The sequence below is a fragment of the Ascaphus truei genome, chromosome 1 (assembly GCF_040206685.1).
Source record: "Ascaphus truei isolate aAscTru1 chromosome 1, aAscTru1.hap1, whole genome shotgun sequence".
NCBI classification, from domain to species: Eukaryota; Metazoa; Chordata; class Amphibia; order Anura; family Ascaphidae; genus Ascaphus; species Ascaphus truei.
The window spans coordinates 337,611,004-337,630,249 of NC_134483.1; the positions used below are offsets into that span (position 1 = coordinate 337,611,004).

The following is a 19,246-nucleotide window of genomic DNA, read 5'->3' on the forward strand; positions in this document are numbered from 1 at the left end:
CCCGCCTCCTCCGATGTGACTTGGTGTATTTCGTCTCTCTCACATCGGAGGAGGCGGGTGAGCCTGAAGTTAACACACTCTTCTCTCCCTGATCACAATGATTGTGAAAAATGCTTAAACTATATGTTTTTATTGTAAGTGTCCATTTTTAAACCTTATAAAGTCTAGTTTTATTATTGTACTGGTCTGCACTATGGTATCATTTTTTTTCACATACACTTGGTTGCTGAGCTGAGAATTGGAGACCGCATCACAGAGTGGAGAAAAACATCCTTAGCAGAGACCATTGTGTGTCAAAACCGCTTGAATACAACTTACATCTTGTAAGTAGGCACAACATATGAGCCAAGACAAGACATAGAGTTTTACACTAATTTAAAACTGTCTACACTTAGATTGTTTTTTTGTCTTTTTGTTCTATTTCCCTCCATGCTCCCCCTGGATTACAACGATAGTTTAATAGTAAGTCATTCATCCTCCAATGGAATGTTTGCGTCATAATAAATGGGGGGTCAAACAAAATCATTACGGGGCGTGATCTCACCAAGTGCTAGGCCCTATCTCTGAGTGGACCAAAACGTACAAAATATTTGGGGATACTAATATATTATCGATTCGTGGATATGAATCATGTGGAGACGAGTAAAAAGAATAGTCCTCTGTCCTTTATGTGTGCCACGCCAGGCATCCCCTAGTCCAAATTCTTTAATTAGTAGTCTAAATTTCTTTGCTATACTGTGGGTCATTGCGGAGTGTGGGTATTCTGGGTGGGTGGACTTATCCATATCTGGATCTAATACCATATTAAAATCACCTCCCAGGATCAACTGCTGATCTCTACTTTCCCCTATAGATGGGGAATATAGTGTTTCCCTTAAAAAATCAATTTGACCCTCGTTGGGAGCGTAAATATTTACTAGCTTGACCTGTTGGCCTGAGTGAAGCCGATGGACAACCAGGGACCTCCCTCCTTTATCCCTTTTGATTTCCAGTGGCTGGAACGTTATACCCTGTCCAGGGAGGAAAATACCAGACACATACATGTCCAGTATTACAGTACCTCTCATTTTTTACTGGACAGAGTATCCAAATACAGGACAGTCCAGTTCAATACCGGACACCTGGCATCCCTACCGACCGCACCTGCAACCCAGCCGAAGACTGGGCTACCAAAGAGCACGATCGCTGTTTTTATTCCACCGATCTGCAGACCATGTTCCAAAATATAGACGGTCAGCTCCAAGTCTCTTGTAAAGCAATACCTACAAAGATTATAAAGGACAAAAAAAGGGGGGCCGTGGAAACAAAGGTAGAAAAAGACACATAGGGGGAGCAAACACAGTTATAAAACTGTTGAGGACTTCTCATTGTCATCGTATATTGGTCGATCAGAAAATAGAGAGAACAGAAGTGGGTTCCGGTTAAATCTTCCAAAGTTCTAGAGAACCCCAGTAAAATGGTTCAACAAAAATCTCTCAAAGGCACAAGCGGACTTTGGTTTTTCATCTCCGAGCAACTGCGCCCTCAGCTGATCGATCGTCCTCTGTGTCGTCGTCCTGAGGTCTTTGTTGTGGCTCGATCTATCCTTGGGGGGCAGTCTCAACACTGAGAGGAAAGCTGCTGATTCTTCGGGGTACCGGATCTAAATCTGTCTGCCATTGTGGTTGACTACAAGATGGGATTGAAAGGCCCATTGGTAGCGAATACCGTTTTCCTGAAGTATCGCCGTTATTGATCGCAGCCCTCTCCTCCTCTGTATTGTCATTCTGGACATGTCCTGGAAAATCTGAATAGAGCTATTTTCAAATTCAATTGAACTGCTATTTCTGCAGCCTTTTATGATGCTCTCCTTGGTTCCATATTGGTGGAGCCTTAGGACCACATCTCTGCGTCTCTTGGGGTCGTCAAATCTCGGTCCCAAGGCTCTGTGCGCTCTATCTATTTTGAGATCGCCATCTTGCAACTGGGGGTCAATTTATGTAAACAATCTTTTAAGATATTGCTGGAGGGCTTCCGCGGACACCGACTCAGGGACATGTCGAATTCGTAGGTTCTGTCTTCGTTCCTTGTTCTCCATATCTTCCATTTCCTCCCTCATAGCTCTCATCTACTCATTGAGACACAGGACCTCATCGTCAGTATTAACCTAGTTTTGTAGGGAAATGTCCATTTTATTTTCAAGCTCCGTAGTTCTTTTAGCTAGTACAGAGACTTCTGTTTTAAATTTCCGTACAGCTCTATCCAGAGTTAACTAAACGTGCTTGCATTTCCCTAAGCATGTTCTGAAGGTCTTGTTTGGTAATTACTGTGTCTCCCTCTGATGTAGACAGTTCAATACCCAAAGCAGCTCCCCCCACTGCCCCCTCAGATGCTTTGACCCTCTCTGCTTGCTTTCTTAGAGTGGCCTTTCTATTAGGGATATCCCTTCTGTGTCCATACCTTGCTTCTCTCCTTTGTTATGTTCTGTGTGTGTGCAATCCCGTGCACCCTGCTCGGTGGCGCCATCTTTGTTTTGTTTTTTTCCCCCACAGTTGCCGCTCGCTGCCCGTGGACAAAGCGGGAGAGGTCCGGTATCCCCGGACCCGGCTTCTCCCTTGCGGTCATCTCCGCTATCTCCCCCAGCCCGTCAGGCCTCTTGCGGAGCTATTTGCGGCGGCGATCGGGGGATGACGGAATCTTAGCGGGGTGCACGGAGCTTCCATAGCCTGCGTGCACCCGCATCTGCGTCGCGCACGCGCCCCCACCATTTATCTTTAACATTTTCCAAACTTGGCAGAGCTCTATTTTCCATATTCTGTAGCCCACACCTTGAGAAAGGCAGTATTGCACTGCCGAAACGTTGGTTTCTTAGGCACATTAAACTTCATTGCTGATTTAAGACTGTGTGCCTGCCTCCTTTCTACCTTCCAAACTTGGCAGAGGCCTTTTAAAATATCAACACATAAAATATCTTTTTTTTTTTTTAAATAAATAAGTTCTCTAGTATTAGATAATAGTGACTCTTTTTTTTTTGTTCTTTGTTCTTATTCAACTCTTAATTCCATTTTTAATGATTTTCAAAGCATGCACTAGGATGCCAATGCATATGAGCATAGTGTGTGCTCGCTATTGCGTGCACATGCGCTACAGGGAGAGCAGCACTTCACAATACAAACAAGTTTGTATTCAAAGCCCGACGCCGGGTCACGGAGGAGCGCGGAAGCTAGCGCGTTCTACTATGGACGAGGCCTTAGCCACAGAATCAGGATTTTGACAGATTTAGAACAGGGGCACCAAACGATTGGCAGTTTAGATAAGAATGTAGAATTATACATTGTCACATGCTGTACATATAAAAAAAAATTTTAAAAAGATGGCTGCTATTTCTATTCAGGTCTGTACCTGAGGTTTGGACTTTTTCAGCCGAGGATTTGCATGTGATTTCTGTACCTGATATTTCAACTGCATATTGTATCCTCACTGTATTTTAATTGACCTTTTGTCCCCTCGATATTGGACATATATTAATAACCATCACCCAGGTTCTATTTCTTTTAGGCTATTACTATTGTCATTCCTTCTGGTCTCTTGGAGCGCCACACACTAATCCCAATCATATGTAGTTTTTAGTATATGTATATTATACCTAATTCAGGGAAACCTGAAAGTGATGGAAAGTGAACAGTCCTTACTAGGAATAGAGAGAATGCTATAGGAATGTCGGAAGGATTTGATGTGCTGTATTGTGGCTAAAGAGATACCGCAACGGAGGATAATCACAGCACATCAGTGTATTTAGATAATGAGTGATAATGAGTGATTAAAAACTTAGTTTTACTAGGGACCTTAAGCAAAGAAATATAAAATAAAGTTGTACTGGTGGTGCAGGGTTAACACCCCCCATCTGTGTGATGCAAACTAACAATAAATAACTTTAGCAATAAAAAATATAAATGTAAAAATGATTCATTTAGAGAGGTGTATGGTGAATAATCAAACCCTCCAGAAGCACCCCGGTGTCCACATATATGATCCCCTGGTTAGGGGTTATTTTAACCAGGTAAGTGATAATGCAACCACACTAGGTTCGGAGTGATAATATATAGCCTCCCTCGATGGGGGTGAAATGTTAGAGTTGGTGACGTCCATGAAGTGTCAGCGATACCTTCCCCAGTTAAGTATCTCATGACCCCTGGGTCCGTTAAACAGATAAGATTTTCTAGATAAAATGCTAGAGGCATTTGGGTTTTCGTTTTTTTTTTTACTGGGGGTCCGTGCCCTTTACCAGCCACTGACAGCCACCCTCAAATTGCCAGGAGAGAAGAATCTAATAACAATTAAGAATGGAACTAGGCAGGGGTGCCCTCTTTCTCTTCTTCTTTTTGCCTTGACAATCGAGCCTCTTGCGGCAACAATTAGAATTTCCCCAAATATACAAGGGATTAAATTAAAAGATGAGACCTATAAAATATCACTTTTTGCGGATGATATTATCCTTACCATCTCTAACCCCCTTGTGTCCCTCCCGAATTTACAATCTACCCTCCGTGGATTTGGAGTTCTATCAGGATATAAAGTTAACGTAGGAAAGTCAGAAGGATTAAATCTAAGAGGCCGCGGTTCTTAAAGGCCACTTTGAATATAAGTGGAAAAGGACCCATTTAAAGTATCTGGGGATCTATCTCATTAGAGACTATAACTCACTATATAAATATAATTACCCCAAGCTTTTCTCTAAGATAAGAAAAGATCTACAAGTCTGGAATTCCCATTGTATCTCCTGGTTAGGGCGTATCACTGCGGTCAAGATAAATATTCTCCCCAGACTTCTTTACTACTTTCAGACATTACCAATATCAGTTCCACATACAATTATAAAAGATATTCAGAATAAAATTATGCAATTTATCTGGAATCATAAACAACCAAGAGTAGCCAGATCAATTATGTTGGAGTTGACGGAACGAGGTGGAATGGCAGTACCAAATATTCAAAAATATTTTATAGTATCTCATTTGAGACAATTGGTGTTCTGGCATTCCTCGGGAGGGACCTATGCTTGGGTAGATTTGGAGACTTCGCTAAAACCCCGGTTGGTCTGCCTTCTTTGCTATGGTCGAACCCTGGGGTTGGTACCGGAAGTCACTCAGACCCGAAGGTAATTGGATTATCTCTTAAAATTTGGCAGCCAGCAAATAATAGATATAAAGTCATGTCAGCCCCATCCAGGCTTGTTCCCTTGATTAGTAATCCAGGGTTTCTGCTGGGAATTCAGAACCAGGGTTTTGAACCCTGGAGAAGGGGGGATCCTAGAGATGGGCGATCTATTAGAAAAAGACAAGTTGATGTCTTGTGAAGAACCGAGTAGAAAACATGTTCTACCCCCAAATGAGATGTTCAAATATATGCAGGTCCGACATTTTGTCAGACAAAGTTTTATGGAGAGGATTTCCCCGGTTACACACGATTCGAAGATTTGTGAAAAATCTAAAAATATCAAAAGGGTCTGATCTCATCTCTTTACCAGGGGTTAACCCCCCAAAGTGATACTCCGGACCATAAATATATGGATCAGTGCGCCGTGGACTTCCAGACTGAAATAACAAGAGAGGACTGGGAAGATATTTGGGACAATATAGGCGAAACCTCTATATGTACAGTATCGAAGCAGAATATATATATAATGTTGTGCGTTGGTATTATACCCCCAAGAGGTTAAAGCAAATGTTCCCGGAAGCTACTGATAGATGCTGGAGGGGCTGTGGGCAGATAGGAGATTAAGCGCATATTTGGTGGTGTTGTTCAGTTATTCAGAAATATTGGGGGTCAGTTCTGAGATTAGTAGAAGAGGTGACAGGGATTAAGATGCTGCTAGACCCAGTTTTAATTATCCTGGCTAGATCTGGATGATGTGAACCACTATACAGTCAAATTGATTATGTATATTTTAATGGCGGCTAGATGCGCTGTAGCAGCAGCGTGGAAGAAAACACTTCCGCCCTCCAGAAGAGAGATAATTTGTAGGGTCAATGATTCCAACTAATGGAGAGACTCTCCACATTTCTGAATCATACCACAAGAAAGTTTGATAGAGTATGGGAACTTTGGGATATAGGATAGGATTGTAATAGAAACAAGGATTTGGGATGAGGAGAATATGATATGTGGACTATAAAACAATGTATGTGATGTAATGTGACTGTTGATGACTGTAGAAATTCTGTTACAAAATGGTTGTCCACCCCCCCTTTTTCCCCCTTCTGTACCCCCCCCCCATTTGTATTTGAAAAATGCAATAAAAATATAAGTTTAAAAAAAAAAAGTTAAATGGTGGCTGTCACTCTGGACAATCCCACAAGGGTGAGTTTAAAGTATGTTGTTAATGTTGTCCTGTCATTTATCTGTTTACAGATATACTGTACATTGTAGCAAATGCTTCATTTAGACTGTCTGCTCACACTTTAGACTGAAATACCAATGTATGTTTTTTTATATTGAGGAGAGTCGTAGGGTTAATTACTAAACCACATTAGTGAATGTTAATGGTTATTAACTTGATATTTAATATAGGGAATTATCCTTATATAAGTGATTGATAACGGCCATTGCTTTTTTGTGTAGAACTCCCTAAGACTTTTTTCAACATAACAGACACACTGACAGTTAAAACATATTGTAAATCTAGTGCTGCTTTTATTGTGTTCATTTTAAGCTATAGCCCTGCAGTGAATACAATTTACCTGTTCCACTTGGATTCATCAGAATCACAGCTATTCTGAGTCAGCACAATGCCTTAGTTGCTGTAAGGACCTATAGCATATAGTATTCATGTACCCTTAGAAATTAAAAAGTTTACTTTCCAGTGTTAAAATTCCCAAAGATTTGAACACATCTGTGGGATACTAAACCTTGATTAGAAAGCTTTTTAGATAAAAGGAAAGTGCAAACTGTTCTCAGTGAGTAATTGTTCTGAACTTAGAAATGAATGGCCCTGATCCTCAATTTAGGCACAACTTCAAGGTTACTAGTACGCTTTACCGTCCTAAAACTATATACCGGTAACTTATTTTGGAATAAACAACATTCTTGTTTGTATAAATTTTGGGGTTGAATAATCAAATAACAGTCAATCATCACAGTTGGAGCTGATGGCATAGCTTGGCAGTACAGCAAGAAGAAAGAGACGAGGCCGTTGCTGTTTAGATTAGAAGTATAAATATCCAGTGTCTCCAGGCTGCGGTCAAACAATATAAACTAATCTTCTTAGTTAAACCAATAAGATATCACCCTAAGCTATAGATCAGTTTATTCAGATACTGGTAACAAATGCTACATGAAAAAGCTAAGAAATATTAGGCACTCATTTTCAAATCGCAAATCTCCATCACACCAGATTTTAGCAATGACCAAGGAATTAACAAACATGAAAACACACTTAGAATACATCCAAATAGAGTATTGTTTGGTTATTCATAAAATACAGCTTGACTGGGCTTCCCCGAGTAGATGGTTAAAAACCACTGTGTTAAGGAATACGTTTGGGATCCACCATTTGGAATGGACCAGTGCAATAGAGTGTAGTTCAATGCCTTAAAGCAGTACTGCATCTTGCAGTAGATGTTGATTTAATGTATAAACTTAAAAACACAGGCCTGTGACGTTTATCTCATTTTTTTGCCTTTTGCATGATAATGTACTCACCTTCCTGCCAAGGCTAAAACAAGAAAAGTATTGGTCCATTTATTGGTCAACATCTTGCTCCTCCTTCAAGAGACTAATACATGTGAACTTTTAGTACGCAAAGCGTGACAGTTCAGTTACACAATCACAATGTTTATTTAGTGTTTTAGACCAGGGGTGTGCAAACTGGGGGTGGGGCGCAAGATTTTCTAGGTGGTGCGGTGCTTGCAGAGGCCCTGCGCCTTTTCCCAAGGCATTTAAATGAAATGCCGGGGGATCGAGCAAGGCCTCTGTAACTTCCCTTACCTTGTCTCCAGCAGCACATCGCCATGGCAACACGGCATCAAATGACGCCACGTTAGGTTACGACCCCGCTGCGTTATTTGATGCCAGAGCCAAGGTAGGGGGGGGGAGAGCAGGCAGGGGGTCATAGACTGAAAAGTTTGCGCACCCCTGTTTTAGACAATTTACAATAAAGTATTTAAATAAAAGAGTGACTCAAACCTTCCATTAAACAGAGTACAATTCAGAATAAAGTCCTTTGTCCATAGCCCTTTGATGTGTTTTATACAAGTCTTTGTGGCTTTCTTCCAGGTGCCTGTACAATATGCAGCATAAACGACTGCAAAATGGTTCCTTGGCAGGCATGTGCAAATGAGGCGATGCAGAGCCATTAATATAGAGTTTTATTACACCTAATGTGGTTTTCATAGTTTTTCTTTTTTAATTAACCAGTTTATACCAGAGGAAGTTATAGTTATATGTAAAGAAATGGCTTCCTTATAAAGGCCAGGAACAGGTGCAGCCGATTGCAAGCTCCATCCAGGTTGAGGGTAGAATGAAGCCACTTTGGACATCTTGGGTGAATGCGAAATGACCTCAGATTTTCGGCCATCTTGGTGGCAGCAAGGAGCTCAGGGATGTATTGGTGCTGAAGGGGAACCGGCGTGACGACGGACCATGACAAATTGTGTATTAGTGACTAGCCTTGCTAAATTATGTAAAAGTGTTGAGGTTACAAGTCAGGAAGAGTAATGTGTACAGATTTGGCAAACCTTATTGTCACCAGTGCCACCCGCAGTCGTGCAACCTCGGTAGTTGCAGCAGCGAATGATTTAATGCTGCAAGGGGATCCCATTAGTAAGCATGTACCACCCACAATGCGATCACAGCACACAATATCTCCGGCACCGGGGACAGTGAGTCTTACTACATCTGTATGTATGATCTACTATGCTTCAGACAAGAGGTTCTTGCAGTGCTCCTTGAATGTTAGTTATAGGGCCCTCAAAAATTAGTGCCTTCAAAGGTAAGTTTGTTTTAATGTGCTTAATATGTGAAGACTAGGATGCAAAGTTAACAACTGATCTTCTAGTGATGTCCATTTATGTGTTTGTGTATCTTTTAGCTAAAGAACAAATTTATGAAGAAATTGCCCAGAGACGCGGAAGCCTCAAATGTGCTCGTTGGTGAGGTGGATTTCTTGGAAAGCCCCTTTATTGCTTTTGTCCGACTGCAGCAGGCAGTAATGCTGGGCTCCCTAACAGAAGTTCCTGTACCCACTCGGTAAGAGACCAGCTCTCACACGTATATTATACAGTATATTATTCCCACGCTTATCAATGGGCCACATGGTATTTTTTTTTTCTGACTAGAAACTACTCTCTTTTGTTAATAGAAACTACACCAGCAACAAAATGATAGAAGTGAGTGATTTAAATAAGGGCTTGTCTATTCTTCTAAGGCCGTGCCTATAGTGCCAGTGTTGGCGATGGCGACACGGCGGGTGACGTCACCTGTCGCCGTCGCCACCGGTGAAGGTTATGTGGCGGCGGGGTCGCGGGATTCCGGCAATTTGATTTGTTCAAGGGCCGTCACGTGACGCGACGGCCCTTGAAATATCAAATTTTGCCGGCTTCAGATTTTCGCTCCGTTGCCGTCGCGTGCACTGTAAGCGCACACGGCGGCGGCAATGTATTTGTTTTCGGGCGACGTCGCCGGCACTATATGCGCGGCCTTACCCTTGCTGTTCCCTTGTAGTTCCTTTATTGGGAAGCAGTTATCATCTTATGTGCACTTTAAATCGGAGAACTAACGGGTTAAAGAGAACAGGGAATTAAACTTTGACAAAATACAATCATAATAGTAACAACAATGAAAGCTCAGACCTTGATGCAGAATGCTAATGGAAAATGTAGCCTTTTGTTTTTTTTTTCTCCATGAAAATCCATTATCTGTTTGCTGCCCTACCCTTTAGCACTGAGTTTTAGCCATACTGTAACAATTCAATTCCATTACAATTGCATTTGTGAGGAATGTGGAGCAATTTGCAGTGCCTGAATCCAGTGAAAATCCGATATGTAAATCCCAGGAGAGCAGTGTCTTTAGCGGAAAGTCTCAGCATTCTGTTAGCAGCCATTTGTGTAAACCTTTCCAGCACCCATCTGCCATTATAAAGACAAAAAACACTCAAAGCCAAAGAGCAGAGTGTACATAGCATGTTTGGTTAGTAAAATGAGATGCCACAGTTTACAAATGTACAGCTTTTGAGCCCATGGCCCACCGATTGGTCACTCTATTTCCCCTACTTACTAGAATCTGTTTGATTACGGCTTTATTTTAACTTCCCTAAATAATAATGTTATCTGACTCAACTATGTACTGTATTTTTTTTATAATTTTTTTATTTTAGGATCACTTCATCTTGGAGCTTGTTACATGTATAATTTGTTTCTTGTCAGTGGGGAAGTAGATGTTCATATTTTCACTGAATCTACATGGCATTTGTTTCAGCAATACTTTTTTTGTGTCCAGCAAATGATTCACTCCTGTAACTTCTATGCTACCTTACATGGGTTTGACAGGTTCTAGCGCCCTGCTATCCAATGTTCCGTCAACATTTCACCTTAAGTTGTTTTGATGTTCTTTTAGTGCTTATCTGTACAAATATTTGCTCTGCAATGCATTTGTATGCAACACAAACAGATATTTAGATACTGTGGGGCCCATGCTACTGTATAAGCGTTCATAAAAAAAGAATCGCCGGGCCATTTAATTTGCCTGTTTTTTGAGTGTTGCCATCACGGTATTCAGAAAGCCTCGATTACCTGTGATAGCAAAATTCCCATAATGGGCGAATAGCCGGCGACGTGATGATCGCCTCTCTGAAAAGGGCTTACCCGGCGATTTCTTTCAGCTGCAGAGAGACCTGGTCAGAGAGAACCGCCTCTCCCTGCACAAATCTCGCCCGAAATGAATGTTTTTTTAATATAAATTTTATTACTAGTGTAGATGAGCAGGGGGTCTCCGGAGCAGAACCGTGTTGATTACAGGTCTGGGGACCCTCTGCTTCCTGAGATACAGGCCCTTTTATGGGGTGCCGGTGTCTCCTTAGCATTTTATTCCCACGGTCACGTGACGCGGGACATATTAATGCATAGGAGATACCAGCACCCCACAACGGGGCCGGTAATTCGGAACGCAGGGGGTCCCCGGACCTCACAGCAATGCGGTTCAGCTCCAGAAACCCCCTGCTCATACAGTAGTATTAACATTTATATTAAAACAGCTGCTACCCACAATAAACATTAAAAACACAACAACACTAACACCCACCTCCTCTACCCCCACATAATTGATACCAGATATGGATAATGGCTCATTTGCCCATTATAAAATAAAACATTAGCCAGACAGCATAATTAAAGTAAATAAACCTTTCTACTTACCCCTGCCATCATGAAGGGCATCCTCATCAGCATACTCCAGGTCCATGTCCTCCGTTGCCAGAAAGAATACAAGAAAAAATACAATTGAATGGCCCCTAACCCCTTAGTCACCTTAGCGGTTAATAACCGCTATAGTAATTAATAACCGCTATGTAATTAAAGGGTTAACCCACTCTTCCCCCGTTACCCACCCGAGAGACCTAACCACCCACCCCGGGACTACTATACCCACCCTCTACCCATTGATTGGCATAGTGGTAATTAAATGGTCACATCCTTAAAAAAAAAAAGAGGTGGGCACTTGATATAGCGTCCAATCGGATTGGAGCTGTATTGTCTGATCTAAAATGTGATGTCACAGGCCCTATATAAGGCCGGTAAGTCTCATTTTACCTCAAGAAGCTGACGAGAGAACATCCTGTTCTGGATTTACCATTGGGTTTTGGATTGACAGATGAAGAAAGAAGATTGAAGAAAAGAAGAAAATAATGACAGATGAAGAAAGAAGATGTGATAGAAGATAAAAGAAAGAAGATTTTTTTTTTTTACCTGATGCTTGTCTTCAAGGTGGACGGCGTTGGATTGCGGGTAATGATGTCGCGGTACGAGAACTTGCAGATACAATGGGATTCGGAAGGTGAAGACTTGTAAAGGTAAGTAAAATATTGAATGTACGTATGCCTTTTTTTCAGGTTTTTTCATTGTATTTATTTATTTTTATGTTTGTGATTGCCCATTGACTGATAATGTATTAATCTGTGCCCCTTTAGGGTACAGATAAATATAGAGACAGCCAATGCATTTTTTTGGCAAATGCTTATCTTTAATTGATTGTAATTTTTGCTATTTGTTTTTATTGTTTGGATTCATTTGTTTGGAATTTGGATGGCTTGTTTTTAGTACATTTTAGGATTCATTAGCGTTTTAAATTAATTATTTGTTTTGTTGGCTACTGGTTTAAATTCATTAATTGTTTTGTTGGTTAATGTTTAAAATTAATTAATTATTTTGTTGGTTAGTGCTTTGATTTATTTAATTGGTTAGCTAGTGCTTTATTTATTTAATTGGTTGGCTAGTGCTTTTTTTTCTTGAATTGGGGTGTTTAGGTGTTTGTGTATATCTTTTATTATTGTGTATTTTTGGCCTTCATGCTTTTTTATTAGGGTGACTGCATTGACTGCTATAGTGGCTTATCAGGCCCATATTATATGGGTATGATGTACCACTATGCCAATCAATGGGTAGAGGGTGGGTATAGTGGGCCCGGGGTGGGTTGTTAGGCTTCCCTGGTGGTTAGCGGGGGAGGTGGGTTAACCCCTTAATTACTATAGCATTTGTTAACCTCTATGGTGATTAAGGGGTTAGGGGCCATTCAATTGTTTTTTTTCTTGTATTCTTTCTGACAACGGAGGACATGGCCCTGTAGTATGCTGATGAGGATGCCCTTCATGATGGGAGTGGTAAGTTGAAAGGTTTATTTACTTTATTTATGCTGGCTGGCTGGCTAATGTTTTATTTTATTATGGGCAAATCTGCTATTATCCATATCTGGATAATAGTTATTTTGCCCATTACTGTACTGTATGTGTTGGGGAAGGGGGGGTGGATTTATTTCAATGTATTGCGAAATAAATTTTTGGCATTGGCTTGGTACCGCAGGCCAACGGGGATCACCCGAGGGCCCACAGACACCTGCGGCCATAGACACCCGCGGGGACCACCTGAGCACCACGGACACCTGCAGCCTCTGGTATCAATCATGTGGGGGTAGAGGAGGTTGGTATTAGTTTTTATTGTGGGTAGCGGTGGTGGGTGAAGGGGGTATTTGGCCCTTGGTGGGTAGCGGGAGAGGTTAACCCCTTCATTGCCTTGGCGGTTAGTCGCTAAGGTAATGAAGTTGCCTGTAAATGCTTTTTTATTGCACTAGATTCATGCCGGGAGTCTCTGGGGCTGATATTAATGGATATCAGCTCTGGAGACCCCCGCCATCAATCTGATGCAGGAAAAATGCATTTCTTTTCTAAGTCCTGTCTCGCCGCCTCTCAGCAGCTTCTCACCAGCCTCTCACCAGCCTCACGCCAGCTTTTCCTGGTGTGAGGATTTTGGGAGAAACTTGCCATTCTAAAGCTGCTATAGGCCGCGATAACCTAATCACGGCTAATAGAATTGCACGAGTTTCAGAACCTGCTGATAAGTGGCTTATGGCAGCTCACCCGGCGTTTTATTTATTTTTTATGACGAATCAATTTTTTGGGCGATTCATGCTTTTATCGCCAATTTATCTAGGCTTACTGAATAGCAGTAGGCATTTTGGCCAGTAAGTGCTCGATAAGTGACTTATCGACGCTTATAGCATAGGCCCCTGTATGTGTAAGCAGTGATATACATGCAAAGTCTACTTTGGATTCAAAGAACACGCAAAAACGTACTTTCAAGATTAATATCATTTGTGTAGGTAATGTATCATTTATGATATGATCAGTGAATGTAAAACATATACAGTACTATTGTATTTTGACTCGTAAGAAGTTACTGTACATCTATGGAAGTATTCATATCCCCTAACATGTTGATTCTTGAAGTGCCTCCTTCCTTTTGCAAGGTTCGTTCCTGGGTACACATATTCTCCAGTGTGATTTAAAGGTTTGTTATGAATGGAAATGTAGATTTGAGTTCCCCTTTTACTTTGGTTTCCAGATTCCTCTTCATCCTGCTGGGTCCAAAAGGCAAAGCAAAGTCATACCATGAGATTGGACGAAGTATAGCCACCTTAATGTCTGATGAGGTATGGTACACTGCATCCATAAATATGTTTGTTAATACAAAAAAGAGGTCATTACTCATTTGACATGACATACATTTAGTAAAATAATTTGAATATACTTGGGTACTCACATGAATGGTCAGATTATAGTGGCCAGACCCATTGCACAAGTTCCCTATGGTAGTTTGAAAAAGTACAATGCTGTTAGATATCAGAGAGAGGTGGCATCTACTTCCAAAAATCTGAACTCTGAATGACAGCTGGAAGTTTTTCAGCAGAGATTTAAGCCCTAGTCACAGTGTCTAAATATTATTATTATTGCATAGTCATAAGAAGTCAGGGTCTCACTTATCCCATGTGGCCCAAAGGATGCTGGATGCAAACATTTTCAAAGAAATGGTTGCCCGCATAGCTATTACCAGATTTTTTTTAAAGTAAAGTCCTTAGTTTATTCCTTCAGTGGGATTCGTTGTAAAACGTGCAGAGACAATGTAGTCGCAGGACTAGACCTTTGAAAGATCTGATGAATTGGTGCGCCAATATTTTGCTGTCACATCAATCTTTTTCACTGCAAATGACATAGTAACGGTAGTGACGAGTCCTACATTACCTTTGTCACAGCCTCCATAGCTGCACAAGCTCTTCATAAAAGAGGCTTACTAAAAGGCTCAGATGAGATTATTTGTCATTTTAAATTGGTATGCATACTCGATAAAAGGTTTTTTTTTTTTTCATGTGCAGCATACATTTTACTGTATGTTAAGCTTTACTGTTACATCCAGTCATTCTTTTAAAGGGAGGCTCTTGTCACAAGCGCCTTGCAGCATTTGAGATGTGAATAGGGTATTGTTGCAGTAGTGGTTATGGCAATAGAATAGTTACTGTACATTCCGTGTCACAAGTTCTCTGATGATCAGATGCCGACATTCCTGAAAGCAAAGTCCCATTAAGTTGAAATGGCTACTTCTAGACAAAGATAGTGATTTTAATCTGGGCAGAATACATTTTTTTTGTCATGCTGAAATCATACATATCTTTGACTCTGATATAACCCTCTGTTTTTAAAACAGACAAAAAACAATATTAGAACCTATTAGTACTGCCTGCCTTTCATACACTCTAACTGATACCAAATCATATAGAGATGCAAGTTATTACTGGGCAGTAGGCTATATCAATGCACAGAATCAATATGGCAGACATAGCGAGGGTCTGTCATATATTAATAATATCTAAATGCAGCTGAGATGTACTAAATAGCTTAGCTGACGTTTTCATTAAAATGTTTAGGTTTTTCATGACATTGCCTATAAAGCGAAAGATAGGCAGGACCTGATTGCTGGAATTGATGAGTTTCTAGATGAAGTCATTGTGCTTCCACCAGGCGAGTGGGACCCAGCGATAAGGATAGAACCTCCCAAGTCTCTTCCATCTTCTGATAAGAGGTACATTACACAGACGTGAGCCACTGAATTTAGCCTTGTTAAAGCTGCAGTTCAGTCTTTTTTTTTTTTTTTTTTTTTAATTAATTTTTTTACTTCAATAGTTTCATGTGGGCAATCTCTAATTACCTAAAGAACTGTATAGCTGCTAGTCAATTCGTTCTGTATTGATCGGCAAAATTTGGCAAGATCTTTAGATATGGCATATGTTTTTCTTCTGCTTCTGTCACTCAGTGGAAGCTCGTGAATATTCATGAGCACTCCTGCACTGACATGTGCTACAGGAAGGGCAGGGCTGACAAAGGGGTGTGCCAGGGCTTGTGACAGGACATGAAGGGGCAGTGCCTTAGCAAATGGCTGTTAAAATAGAATACAAGAAAATTGGTCTTTCAAAGTTGTTTTTTTAAAAACAGAAAATGCTAAAAGTATTTTTTCTTACTACAGAACTGATTTATTATAAAAAACCACACATGCAGGATATTGATTGAACTGCAGCTTTAAGAGCATGGTATTTTCCTTAAAGGTAACCTTACTGAGGTGTGTGTGTGTGTGTGTGTGTGTGTGTGTGTGTGTGTGTGTGTGTGTGTGTGTGTGTGTGTGTGTGTGTGTGTGTGTGTGTGTGTATGTGTATATATATGTGTGTGTGTGTGGTTAGATATATATATATATATATACACAGTTGTGTGAAAAAGAAAGTGCACCCTCTTTGAATTCTATGGTTTTACATATCAGGAAATAATAATAATAATCTGTTCCTTAGCAGGTCTTAAAATGAGGTAAATACAACCTCAGATGAACAACAACACATGACATATTACACCGTCATGATTTATTTTACAAAAATAAAGCCAAAATGGAGAAACCATGTGTGAAAATCTAAGTACACCCTTACTGCTCCCATAGGAATTAAGATGCTAAGTAGCAGACAGGTGCTGCTAATCAAATGCCCTTGATTAATTGATCATCAGCAAGTGTGACTACCTCTATAAAAGCCGAAGTGCCTTTCAACCATTATCACCTCGCATGCAGTGCTCCCTCTACAGAAAGGTATTCTGGGAGATGACATGCAAATGAGCACATAATGTGTCACCTTTTGCCTGGAATATCCATTCACATGGAGCCCATTTAAGCTGATGTATCGCCGTTCACACAGCTTTTAAACACAGCATGCGACTAGCAAAGCAAGTTTAAACCACTCACAGACATGTTTCAACCTTGATGGGTATCATCAGTGTGAGGTTGGTTTATTCTTGCAAAAGGTGACACATTGTGTGCTCATTTGCATGTCATCTCCCAGAATCCCTTGCTGCAGTGGGAGCACTGCATGCGAGGTGATAATGGTTGAAAGGCAGTGTTGCAGACCTGTCAAAGACATGTGAATGTGCTCATAAGTGATATTCTTTATTGGCTATATGCTAACAGTGGAGGTTTTCTGTCGCTTTTTCACCCACAATAACTTAAAATGTATGGTAAACCTACCCAGCCTAGAAATATTTCAAAGCAGGTGTAAACCAACCTCACACTGATGATACCCATCAAGGTTGACACATGTCTGTGAGTGGTTTAAACTTGCTTTACTAGTCCCATGCTGTGTTTAAAAGCTGTGTGAACGGCGATACATCAGCTTAAATGGGCTCCATGTGAATGGATATTCCAGGCAAAAGGTGACGCATTGTGTGCTCATTTGCATGTCATCTCCCAGAATCCCTTGCTGCAGTGGGAGCACTGCATGCGAGGTGATAATGGTTGAAAGGCAGTGTTGCAGACCTGTCAAAGACATGTGAATGTGCTCATAAGTGATATTCTTTATTGGCTATATGCTAACAGTGGAGGTTTTCTGTCGCTTTTTCACCCACTATAACTTAAAATGTATGGTAAACCTACCCAGCCTAGAAATATTTCAAAGCAGGTGTAAACCAACCTCACACTGATGATACCCATCAAGGTTGACACATGTCTGTGAGTGGTTTAAACTTGCTTTACTAGTCCCATGCTGTGTTTAAAAGCTGTGTGAACGGCGATACATCAGCTTAAATGGGCTCCATGTGAATGGATATTCCAGGCAAAAGGTGACGCATTGTGTGCTCATTTGCATGTCATCCCCCAGAATCCCTTGCTGCAGTGGGAGCACTGCATGCGAGGTGCTAATGGTTGAAAGGCAGGGTTGCAGACCTGTCTAAGACATGTGAATGTGCTCATAAGTGATATATATATATATATATATATATATATATATATATATATATATTCAATATGTTTCCACATTAGTTAAATGGTTTTAGGACAGGTACATAGTTATGAATAACCCTTGTGGGACTGAGAACGTTATTTCCCATTTCCCTTTCTTATTTCCCTTTTAGTGCTTCTAACACCGTACCCCATGTAGATCTGTAGTTGTCCCTCAAGCTCTGTTGTAGGTTCTCTCTTTCTCACTCTGCAAACCATTCATGGGTGAACATTTCAACTATCTTGGCTATACATATCACTTTTATGCAGATGAGACACAGATATAGCTATCTATAAAATTACATTTCAGTGTAAAAGTACTGTACTGACTTCAACAAGTGAGAAGCAATTAAAGTCCATGAAAAAACTGTGGTTAAAATTAAGTGCTAATAAGTGAGTCTTGACAGGTTTTAGATTTTAATTTCGGTATCACGATGAGAGAAAATTAGGCAAATTTACTAGTCTTCTGCCATAAGGCGCTTACTGAAGCTACAGGAATCCAATGAGTCCGATGAAGTGAGTGGGCTGTAAGGAATCTTCCAGCACCAGAAGGTGTCTTTTGGCCAAAAACTACGTAGTGCATACGAGCCAATGGCTCTTCCCAAGGTCATGCAAAACTGTTGCTAGTCTTTAAAGCTTAATCTACTGTAAGACAGCACTCAGTCAGCAGCTTTTTTTTTAAGAAAAAGAGGGATATTTGTGTTCTAAGCTAGTCTTATACCAACACCACCAAATCTAACTACCCTTTTGCATGCAGGAAAAACATGTACGCAGGTGGGGAGAATGTGCAGATGAATGGAGACACTCCTCATGATGCTGGTCATGGAGGTGGAGGGCATGGTGACTCTTTGGAACTGCAAAGAACTGGACGGTCAGTGACTCATAAATCAACTTCTTGGTGGACATTGGAGGAATTCTGTATTTTTAAAGTAGTGTGTTGCGTACTTTGTTTTTACTGTATACACTACTACCTGTTGAAGCTGCTCTGACGCGCAGGCCTTTGCCCTGGGTTTATGCCCTACTGTACTTTACTCCACAGTATAACAAACAAAAAAGTTTCTTGCTGGTTTGCTATTTATTTGTGACTATGATGTTATACTGTAGATGCGCAGTTGCACACTTGGTAACTGACTTCATGTCAGCAGTGTGGTAGTGATCCAGGCTGGTATATTTTCCTGACCTTCTTGTATGTAAGTATTGCTAATAGAGATGTGCAAACTTGTTTCAATCAAACTTTGAAAGAAAGATGGAGACCGCACAGCCTAATGTGATGCTAAACCACACGTAGTGTGAGGGGAGGGGTGCTAGGGACTAAGGGCAAAATCAATACATAAAGAGAAAGAATCCCTGTAAACAAGCACTCTTCCTCCAATGAAATAAAATAATAAATTGTTTAATGTGAAAAGGAAAACAAAAAAAGTTTAAAA

The 19,246-nt window shown here is 40.7% G+C and overlaps 1 protein-coding gene across 7 annotated transcripts in view; it reads left to right on the forward strand.

Moving 5' to 3' along the window:
* Positions 1-19,246, forward strand: part of SLC4A4 (solute carrier family 4 member 4) — a 289,901-nt gene that overhangs the window by 230,846 nt on the left and 39,809 nt on the right. For all 7 annotated transcript variants that reach the window (XM_075607963.1, XM_075607983.1, XM_075607994.1 and 4 more), the window contains 4 exons: positions 9,068-9,225; positions 14,085-14,172; positions 15,442-15,596; positions 18,577-18,690. In XM_075607963.1, coding sequence (XP_075464078.1) covers positions 9,068-9,225; positions 14,085-14,172; positions 15,442-15,596; positions 18,577-18,690 — 515 coding nt within the window. The remainder of the gene's footprint in view (positions 1-9,067; positions 9,226-14,084; positions 14,173-15,441; positions 15,597-18,576; positions 18,691-19,246) is intronic.